Below are 10,172 nucleotides of genomic sequence, written 5' to 3'. Positions count from 1 at the left end.
CTTCTGGGCTCTGCGCCCGGTGCTCTCCTGCCTTCCTCCTGCTCCTGCCTCCTGTGGGGCTCCGGGGGGGCCCCCAATTCCCAGCTCAGGAGGGGGTAGGGTTTCTCCCTGAAGTGGCTGCTTCTGCTTCCTCCTTGATCTCCTCGCTGATGTTCCACTCATGCTGATTTTTCTCTGGTCCTCAAAAGGCCAATTCAAGTGCTATTCTCTCTCCCAGGAAAGGTGTCTGTGCAGCGGGCTCCTATAATCATTCACCTTTGAGGATTCAGCTCAGATGTCATCTCTTAACCCGATCACATTACCCATGGCTGCCCATGCACGCCCGCTGCTGAAACACACTCGTTTCTTCTTCACAGGATGCATCGGCTCAGAATCCTGGGGCCTTAAGGGCCTTATAGGATCAGTCCGGGTGGGTGATAAGCTTGGCACCAGCCACCAAGCTCCATGGCTCCCTGCCACCCTCAGTCATCCACTTAGACGGGTGCCGTACTTTCAGCCAGGTGTCTCACGTCTCACTCAGGTTCCTGGACTTCTTGCTGCAGCTCTGGTCCTGCCTTGGAACCCCCTCCCCCACCTCCTCATGTGTCCTGTTTCAAGGGCCCTAAGCAGACCTATGAATCTCATTTTGAGACCTCAGGGCCTGGGATGAGCTGCCAACCCATGGGAGGAAGGGTTCACCTTTCAGATCCCCTGCTCTGGCCTCCTAACCCAAGTCTACAAGTCTGGGGCCTGAAGTCTAGGACACACGATTTCCACAGAATGCGGCCCCACCCTGAGAAGTGGGGGAGGGTCTGGAGCAGTGCACCATTAGATGCACCAACATGGCTGTCCCGTCAGCGCAGATCTGGTGCACCCCAGACTGGGCATCACTGTTTGGCAGGGACAGGGGAGATCTCTGTTGCTTCAGCCTGCTGCCACGCCAGGGTCGACGCAGGGAACAGGAGCTGGAGTGAGGGTACCTTAGTTCCTTCTGTCCTGGACTATAGAAGATGGCATAAAGGATAAGGCTGCAGGACAGACAAGCTAATGAGGTGGGAGAGGCCATTCCCCAGCCCCACCCTGTACACGTAGGGACCTTTCAAGTGAGGTGTTCCAGGAGTGGACTTTGGATATATTGGGGAACCTAGATGTGTATGGATGGTCTTTGGTTCTAAGATGCAGGCTTCTTGGGATATGGCTCATAGTAGGGTCCTATAGGATACTATCTAGGCTAGGCAGAGAGTCCATGGGTTTGTCTGAGCGTTATATAGGGTTTTACTGGGATGGGTCAATAAAGGAATTGCTTCATTTCCTGAGCTGTGTGAAGGATAGAGAGCATTCACTGAGTGAGGTGGCCTCTTAGTGGAGGGTGAGCCCCTGGGGATCATTCTAGGTTAGAGAATGTCATGGGTACCTGGCTCACTGGGACTTCTAGGGTCTCTACGCAAGGTGTGGAAATCGTAAAGTCCTTTGATATAACACTGAGGTATCTTGCATGGGGTATGGATGAGGCAAGGGGGCAGAAGACCAATTATCAGGTTTTCAAAGTGGGGAGCATGCTGGGAATAGGCCTCAGGACAGACATGTGGCCACAAGAAGCATTAGCGATCCACAGGACCCCCTCGCCACCAGCCACTGAGGGGCCTGAGCATTCCCAAGCAAGACGTCGGAGTCCCTGCCCAGCCTGCCCATCCCTGATCAGACCTACAGAAAGACTCACTCACAAGACACTGGAGGGAGGGATGAGACAGTTTAATTTAGAAATAAGCTTTGGACAGCCTCCTGATCAGAAGGGAACTTAAGGGCCCACCCTGGGGGAAAAAGGCCATCATGAAGGGTAAGGCCCCCAGGTGGGGAGAAAACAGTATGGGAGCTGGTACCAAGAGTGCCACGAAGCTGGTCCTGTGCTCAGCAGGTACTGGCAGAGCCTGAAGAGAGAATGGAAGTCAGGTCCTCACAGACATGGTCACTACAAAGGCAACCCCCTCAGCCTCCAGAAACCCCAAGGCTGGGCTGGCTTAGGAAAGCATTACACAAGGCATTTAATAATGCTCAAATACTATGGCCACCCTGCCTGAGGGCCTGGAAGCCCCTCAAAGGAGCCCCTCTTACCTGGAGTGATGAGTGGAATGGCCTTCTCAGGTAAGGGGCTAAGAAGGGAACACATCAAATTAGCATCCCCAGACCTTCTGTCCTGTATCCCCCCGAAAGGATGCCTGGTGCTCCCTCCCCAGGGGGCACACTTGCTTGCTATTCTTCCCCTGTCACTTTAAACAATAGCAAGGGTTATAGCTTTCTATTATCAGTGAATAACAAACCCCACTGCAAGCCCATGGAGCAGCCAAGGGGCTGTCCTCTTGCTCTAAATTGCAGGACTTTATCCCCAAATAGGTGTGCTCTGCTCCTGGGGCATACAGTGGGGGCCCTGTCTCACCTGTGCTTCTGACTGTACTTGCACTTGCATTTTCCACCTGTGGGAGGAAGAGCTGGTCAGTGCAAAGAACCTGGGGTGCCTGGGCCACCCCACCACCTACCCCGGGCCCGGCCTGCGAGACCCACCACTCACTCAGGGCTATCAGGATTCCAGCGATGCACAGGAGCCCTCCAAAAATCATCCCGCCCAGCTGCAGGCTTTCCCAGTCTGGGGGAGCAGAGAGTGAGCGGGCACCAGCCAGGCTCCGCCCCACTCACTCACTCGAAAGATATTTATGATCACCTGCTTGTGCAGATGCACTTACAGTTCAGGCAGCAAGAAAGACAAGCCAGTAAATAGATACGCGCTATAATCGCTGGTGGGACAGCACTAGGAAGAAAAAATAAGCAGAAGAGCACAGAAAAAGAAGGGGGTTGGAAGGCTTTTTGATCAAGGAAGGCTTTTCTGAAAGGTGGCATTTGCGCTGAGGCTGGGGGGAAAGGGGGCTGTGTAGGGACGCTGGAGGACAGTGCCAGGCAAAGGAAGAGAAAAGCTGCTGGGGGCTGTCGAGCAACAAGGAGCGGGTGCTGGGGAAGGCAAGTGAGAGAGTGGAAGGAAGATTAGGTGAGATATACCCGGGGGCCCAATGGCCTCCAGCCCCTTCCCCAGAAATCTTCCTAAATATCCTGTGGGTATCTTCCCTCCTTGCTGGAATGAAGTTCTCCCAAAGACCGTGTTGCATATTGGCCTCTTGCTCTTTTCACAGACCATGCCGACTCTGTAATCCCCAGTCCCAGCCCCATTCTGCCCCTCTTTTCTCACTAGCCCTCACCAAGCTCTAGCAAAGAGGTCCAGGATAGGCAAAGGTAGGGGGTGGGGATGAGGGAGATCAGCTCTTACCATAGTAGAAGGGACTGTCTTTATCTGCAGGAAGCGGGGGGGGGGGAAAAAGAATAAGAACCAGAACCAGGAGGTAGGATGTGGGGTCTTAGAGGGAAAATGTGGGGCAGCAGGAACAGGGCAGTCTGGGGCCTCACTCACCAACCAGGTCACTGGCTTCCAAGGCAGGCAGGCCTGGGTGGGAAAAGCAGAGGGATCGGGTATTAATGGGTATTAATTCATGACACTGGTCTCATAATGAATCAGGGGGCATGTCTTCAGCCCAGACCAGCCTCCTGGGTGGGCAGGTTGGCGGGGCGGGGGGGGGGGGGACCCTCACACCTTCCCCATCCCTAAATAGCCCTGGGATTTTTGTCTCTCACCCCATAGCCTTTGCCACTTCCCCCCAGCCCTTCCTGCCATTTCTCAGGCTTCCTGCTAGTCTTTCTTGCATTTGAAATGGAATGGTGTGTTGGTATCTTTTTACCCTCTTCTGAGAAGCTTCCTACACAGATCCTGGCTAATGCCCTGACAGGGAATAGGGAATGCTTCTCTCTTTATGCCAACAGATGGTTACTGTTTTCAAACGTTCAATTATTTAGGACAACTTTTGCAATATCCACTTCCTCCCTGTACTATTATCTCTAGTGTCACTCTTTAAATTGACAGTTTAAATGAAAATACATTTGTTCAACATCAGGCCCCCTTTGGGAGATGCTGCCCTGGTTTTCACTGCCTTGGGGGGAGGGTGAGTGGCAGCAGGTTCACTTCTGGGAGGACTCACCTGCCAGTGTGAGCAGAAGGGCTTGGGTCACTCTCTTCATGATACAGCTGCAGAGGAGGGCTGCAGGGGAGGGGCGCGGGCTGGGGTCAGACAGCCAGGACCTGCCTGCGGTTCACAGTGCCTGGGGCAAAGAGCCAGGACACAAATCCCAAGGGTGCACTTGGTTTATGAGGTGGTCTTGGGAAAGTTACTGATTTCTGTATCCTCATCTAGAGATGATAATAGTAAATGCCTCGTGGAGTGACATGGATTGAGTTAATACTAGTTAGGTACTTCGAACAATGCTCGCACCTAGTAAGTGATTTGTTAAAGTCTTTCATCAGAAGCCTGACCATTGGTCAGAGGAACAGGGCTACTGTTCTAACTCAGGCTTTGGTTCCTTACCCCCACTCAAAAGTCTAAGAGGCACCCTGAGCTATTGTTCCCAAAGGTCTGGGCCTCGGGCGGTATCAGGATGAATTCCAAGATAGTCTCGGCAAAGGGTGAGCATACCCAGGGCTGAGCAGCTGAGGAGGGGAAAGGTGGTAGTGAAAGCGTGTGAGGGCCTCCCACCCCAGCCCCAGCCAGGAATCCTGCTCTAAGGTGGCCCCAAATCCCACAGCAGGAAACTGCCCGGTGGGCGGAAGGAACATTGCTGCTTTCTTTCTCCTCAGGGCGGGAACTATCCGGGTCCCTAAGAACTAGTTCCTATACGGTGGCTGTTTCCTTGACGCAAGACCCCTGCCAGCTTTCTGCATGTTGTTAGCTGCCGGCAAGCTTAGCGACTGTCAGCTCTGGCAAACTGAAGTCTCCCCCTCCCCGCACCCCGCATTGTTACCTGCTGGGCCTAGCTGGCTGGAACGCCAGTCCCCTCAAAACCACCTAACAGCTGTGTGACTCAGTGCGTTACGTCACCTCTCAGTGCTTCGGGGTCCTGCAAAACGAGGGCAATTAATAGCAACGGCGTAAGGTTCTGAGAGAATTAAATGAATTACTATATGTGAAGCCTAAGAACAACGCCTAGCACATAGGAAGGAATGAACTGTGTTACAATAAATAAATACAGGGGCGCCTGGGTGGCTCAGTCGTTGAGCGTCTGCCTTCGGCTCAGGTCCTGATCCCGGGGTCCTGGGATCGAGCCCCGCATTGGGCTCCCTGCTCGGCGGGAAGCCTGCTTCTCCCTCTCCCACTCCCCCTGCTTGTGCTCCCTCTATTGCTGTCTCTCTGTCAAATAAATAAATAAAATCTTAAAAAAATAAATACATAGCCCTCTCTACTTGCTAGGGATGCTGCCTGATTCATGCATCGCTCAATAAAGCCAAGTTGATAGATACATACATACATACATACACGGGTCCTTTTGCCCTAGACGGGAGGGACTAGTAATGCGCAGCTTCTGAATGTGGGAGTTGGTCAGCTTGCAGCAGTCTTGGAAGCTGGCCCTCCTTTGCACTCATCCCCTCTCACAACCCTGCGATTCCTGAGTCATGAGGGTTGCAACTCCAAAGGCGGGCTCCTGTTTCCTACCCGCCCCCCCATCCCACTGCCTATATGACAGAGGTCACAGAGCAAACGGCCTCCAATCCTCAAAACCCTCAAACATGCACCCTGTTACTGAGAATACCTGGGCACCCACCACCCCTTCCTCAGACTGGTTCCCCCTCCACCCTCACCCTTCTTCCCCCACCCTTCCGCTTAGCAGCCCTGAAGTCCTAGCAGACACTTGCTCACCTGAGAGCCGGGTGCAGATCTAGAGAGGCTGCTGGGGCTGTGTTCAGCCCAGGTGGGTTCCGGCTCTTTAAACCCAGCAGCTCCGCCCAGGGCCACAATACCTGCAGGCAGGAGGGAACTGGTCAGATTCCTTGAGATTCCAGTAGCTCCTTCTCCTCCCCTCCCCCCCCACCCCCCCATGAGCTCTGGAGACAGCTTGCCCTGCCACACCCAGCGCAGAGCGGAGCTCCTGGGGGCCCTGGGGCCATCAGAGGCTAAGGGAGTGGTGGCAGAGGGGTGGGCTGGGCCTCCGACCTTTTTCTTGAGGAGAAGGTGCTTTCAGCTTCTTTAGCTCACCTAGATCCTAAAGGAGGGGTCCAGAGGGTTGCTGGATGGGGGACAGGATGTTTCTGGGTTCTTGTGCCGGCGGTGGGAGTGGGGTATCCTGGGGACAGCTGAGTCAACTAGGAGTCAGGGACTGGCCTTGAGGCTCCATTTGCTCATTGGTCCCATTGCTTTTCCCTGGACTGGGTGTTTATTGAGGGGGATGGCTGGGGCTGATGGCTTCCTTCAGGACTGCCCACCCTCTGACCAGGCCTGACACCCACTTAGCCCAGGGAAACTGATGGCTAGGATTAGAAACCACCCTGGCCCAGACCCTGGTTTCCTGCCTGCTCCACAGAATGTGGAGGAGGGGTGGTGCCAGGAGGAGGACTGCCAGCCCCAGGCTGAACAGTGGGTTGCTTCCCTCTGCAGACCCCCATATCTGCCTCACAGGCTTCTGACCAACCTCCCCTTTCGTGCCTCACTCCACCACATGCTTTTGGTCTATGCCCTTGGTTCTGGATGAACCCAGGCCTCTCCATTCGGTTGTCCCTCTTCCCCAGTTCCTCACTTTGTTGCTTTTACCACTAGATGGTGATCAGCTGAAGGCAGGACTATTGCCTCCCTTACTTCCAGTGGCCAGTTACAGACACCAATAAATGGACTGTGATTGGATTGTTGAGTCAATGAGGACAAGAAGCCACTGGAGGCTCCCAGTGCTGGGGATTAGGGGGCAAAACAAAGCCTTGAAAAGCAGGGTGGGGAGGAAGGGGGAGTAGGAAGGGGGAAGATATTCCTAGTATAAACACGTTACACCTTCTCATGAAAACCTTCCATGGTGCTCCCTGCCTTCAAGATTCAGTTTCTGTGGAGTTCAAGTCCAGGGGCTCTGGGGCCAGGAAGAGCTAGACTTGAAGCCTTGCCTGCCAATTACTTACTGGGTAAGCTCAGGGAGCTCCTTCATCATTCTGAGCCTCAGTTCCCTCTCCTCTAAAATGGAATAATGACAGGACTGACCTTTGAGGTTTGGGGTGTAGGTTCTGCTGTGGGTTTGGGGCTGCTCCATGATCAGCCCTCAATATGTATTTGTGGACTGAATGTCTCCTAGGCCTGGTGCGAGGAAAGTTTGTTAACCTCCAGATTCAGAAGAACCATTAATTGCACATACTTTGAAGTCAAATCCAGGCTCTGTTAGTTACTTGCTATGTGCACTTGAGCAACTAATTTACTCTCTTCCTGCCTATTTATTCACCCATAAAGTAGGAACCATAACCAAGCCTACTCTGAATGCTTGTGGTGACGATGACATCTGATCATGCTGCTCAGTTCACTGTAACAGTAGCCGGGAACGGCCGTGATATGCACACACACAGATCTGCAGCATAAGAGAAAGGGGGTCGTCAGTAGCGAGCCCCGCCTCCCCACAGAGGAACCACATTCCAGAGAGGAGAAAGGTCTTGCTCAAGGCCACATTTTGCCTTGGTAGTGGAAGGAGGTCTCAGCCCAAGTGATCAGACCCTTCAGCTGAGTTCTTCTGCCCTGTCAGGCTACAGTGAGGAAGAAGCAGCCCTGAAGCAGGCATTTGTAAAAAGGTGACCTTTTAGGTCCCAAGGGCCCTCTTTGCTTTGGGAGGTCTCCAGGAAGTATGAAAAGGACCTCAGATCCCCTTCTCCAAAAGCATCTTTGCTCTGCCCTGCAGCTTCTTCCCTTGTCAGGGATCCTCCACTCCCATCCCCGTCCCCATGAGACAGGGTCATCTTTAACAGGTAGAAAGAAAACTTCACCTGAGCCTGGTGGTATTGACACCGGTCCAAGGTAGGGGGACAGGTTGAGCCTGGCGCAGAACCAGGGAGAGGGAGCCCAGCTACCTGTGTGTGATTTCTGCAAGCACAATGGTAAGTCACCACCTCATCTCTTCCTTTTGCCCAAACTGGCGGTAGGTGTAGGTGGCACCATGGCTGAAAGAGTGCATCTATTCCCTCTGAGGGGCCTCAAAGGCTGGCCATTCACTCAGTGGCAGGCAGCAATGCCTTCTTCACTGGAAGTGGTGCGAAGTCAGTTCCCAGGTTAGCGAATTTATCTTCTTAGATATTAAAACCAGTACTTACACATGGTCATGAAACTGGGTGTTGAAACCTTTAGATGTTTGGTATATTAAGAAGTGTTTACTAACCTGTCCTTTCATTCATTAGGAGTGTTTAGGATGAACAACTGCTTGTTCTATCAAAGTATAATTCCTGAGAGGCTGGACTGGTGGTGAAGGCGGTTTTCAGGAAATCATTTTCAAGGAGGGCTGGCTGCTTGCCCTGCTTCTTGGACATGCATTCCTCATCAGAATCTCTGGAGCCATCCATTTGGGTCTGATTTCTTTTCTTTTTTTTTTCTTTTCTTTCTTTCCTTCCTTCCTTCTTTCTCTCTCTCTCTCGCTCTTTTTCTTTTTTTTAAAGATTTTATTTATTTGAGAGAGAGAGAACATGAGCAGGGTGAGGAGCAGAGGAAGAAGACGACTCCCCGCTGAGCAGGGAGCCCGATGCAAAGCTGGGCTCGATCCTGGGTCTCCAGGATCATGACTTGAGCCGAAGGCAGACACTTAAGCAACTGGGCCACTCAGACGCCCCATGGGTCTGATTTCTTATCTTCCAAATGGGAGACTGGGTAAGAGGCACTGAGGCTTACAGGGAAATCAAAACTTGGGGTGATGGAAGGCTGGGAGGAGTGGGTGATGGAGAGCCGGACTTAGTTGGGTGGGTGCAGATGACAGCCCGGAGGTATTAAACGTTGAGAGTGAGAAAATTGAAAGATCCAGTCTGAACTCTTTCTTCCCCTTCTGGAGTCAGTGTTGCAAAGGATACAAAGGGCCTTGTGTGGAAGGAGGGGAGTCTGCTGCCAAGAGTGGCCGCCTGAAAATCAGCCCTGATGCCCAGGATCCTGCCTCTGCTCATGTCAGTCACTGCCACACTTCCTCACACTCCCAAACTGTGCTCTTCCCTTCCGCAAGCACCAATTATTGCTCTGTGAAAAACAGAGATTCATCCTCAAAGCCATTAACTTCCCTGAGGAAAGGTAATAAAACAGGAATTGTCTAAGATTGACCAGAGGTAAAATAAAAGGGAAGTGGCTAGTATCTTGCCTGGCACATAGTGGGAGCATAATGTGTTTTTTTCCTACCTTCCAAGAGGGACTGAATATCAGCATCAGTAGAAGGCTGAGATTGTCTGTTTTGAGGGAGTCTGGTAGAGGGAAAAGACCCCCCATTCCTGAGGGGAGAAGTGATCTCTGTTCTCTGAGGTTTCTCCCAGTTGTCTCCAATGTTTCATCCCTATGAGAAATACATACTGAATTCCCACCTGGACCCACTTCCCGTGCTGTCTCCCTCAGTCCCTCAGGAGTCCCCCTGCTCTTCTTCCCCTCTCTCTGCATTTTCAGCAGGTCCCCCTCTGTGTGTTCAGAGAGCTGGGCTCCTACTGGTCTGGGGCACACAGATCGGGGGCTCACTCCGTTTGATGATGGGGGGTAGGAGAGAAAGACTGTGAGAGGAGGGTAGCGGGTGTAAGGGTGCAAGGGCGGCCATCTGAACGGCAGCGGCGGTCTGAGGGCTCACTTTCAGGCCTTGCTGTCTCTTGTGCGTTAGGAAGGCAGGAGGAGGGGGCCCTTCGCTGCGGATTCTAAGCGCCTTCTGGAAGAGGAGATACGGAAACGTTGAGGGGGCGACTGTCTCACGAGTGGGGAAAGACGGATCTCGGTGGCAGCCACTCCCTTCAGGAGTGTGTAGTAAAAGCCTGGCTCTCTTTGGCCGACTCGCGCCTCCAGAAATGACTCCTCCGCTTCTAGGAGGCCCCTTCCAAGAGGCCATCCATTACCACTCTCCCCCTTCGCGCAAACGACCGAGAAACACTCAATCAGAATAGAACCATGGTGGCTTCCAGCCAATCAGCACTAAGAGATGGCTGTTGAGGCGGGTTCGCGGGTGAAGCCACCTGTGGGGCGAAGGCCCAGGCCGTGTGGGCGGGGCTTTTCTGTCGTCCCTCCTCACGCGGATTGGCTGCTCCGGTTCAACGGCGCGTTTGTCAAGCAGCCGCCCTATTACGCATGCGCAGCGGTTCA

General features: G+C 53.1%; 1 protein-coding gene across 7 annotated transcripts; it reads right to left on the bottom strand.

Moving 5' to 3' along the window:
- Positions 1 to 1,722: 1,722 nt before the first annotated feature.
- On the bottom strand, positions 1,723 to 9,932 carry LOC112830671 (FXYD domain-containing ion transport regulator 4). Of its 7 annotated transcripts, none has more exons than XM_073904552.1 (9): positions 6,102 to 6,170; positions 5,766 to 5,866; positions 4,056 to 4,176; positions 3,434 to 3,466; positions 3,293 to 3,316; positions 2,546 to 2,620; positions 2,414 to 2,450; positions 2,092 to 2,129; positions 1,723 to 1,907 (listed from the first exon to the last, which is right to left on the bottom strand). In XM_073904552.1, exons 3-9 carry the CDS (start codon positions 4,093 to 4,095, stop codon positions 1,888 to 1,890), a joined length of 267 nt encoding a protein of 88 aa, XP_073760653.1. In that variant the 5' UTR covers positions 4,096 to 4,176; positions 5,766 to 5,866; positions 6,102 to 6,170; the 3' UTR covers positions 1,723 to 1,887. The 7 variants fall into 7 exon arrangements, 6 of the variants coding, with proteins under 6 accessions (XP_073760653.1, XP_073760657.1, XP_073760652.1 ...); XM_073904556.1 differs by having other exon boundaries at positions 2,539 to 2,620; positions 4,056 to 4,115; XM_073904551.1 differs by having other exon boundaries at positions 4,056 to 4,115.
- Positions 9,933 to 10,172: the final 240 nt, after the last annotated feature.

This window comes from Callorhinus ursinus, unplaced genomic scaffold (assembly GCF_003265705.2).
Source record: "Callorhinus ursinus isolate GAN/ISIS: 27379988/994484 unplaced genomic scaffold, GSC_fseal_2.0 scaffold20, whole genome shotgun sequence".
Classification (NCBI taxonomy): Eukaryota; Metazoa; Chordata; class Mammalia; order Carnivora; family Otariidae; genus Callorhinus; species Callorhinus ursinus.
Note: the sequence above shows the minus strand (reverse complement) of the source record. Positions and strands in the feature narration are given on the sequence as shown.

Coding starts and splice junctions, on each gene's coding strand:
- LOC112830671 (XM_073904552.1), bottom strand. CDS start 4,095: ATGAAGAGAGTGACCCAAGCCCTTCTGCTCACACTGGCAG. Junction 2,451..2,545: donor TGGAATCCTGATAGCCCTGA/GTGAGTGGTGGG, acceptor TTCCTCCCACAG/GTGGAAAATGCAAGTGCAAG. Junction 1,908..2,091: donor CATTCCACTCATCACTCCAG/GTAAGAGGGGCT, acceptor TTCTCTCTTCAG/GCTCTGCCAGTACCTGCTGA.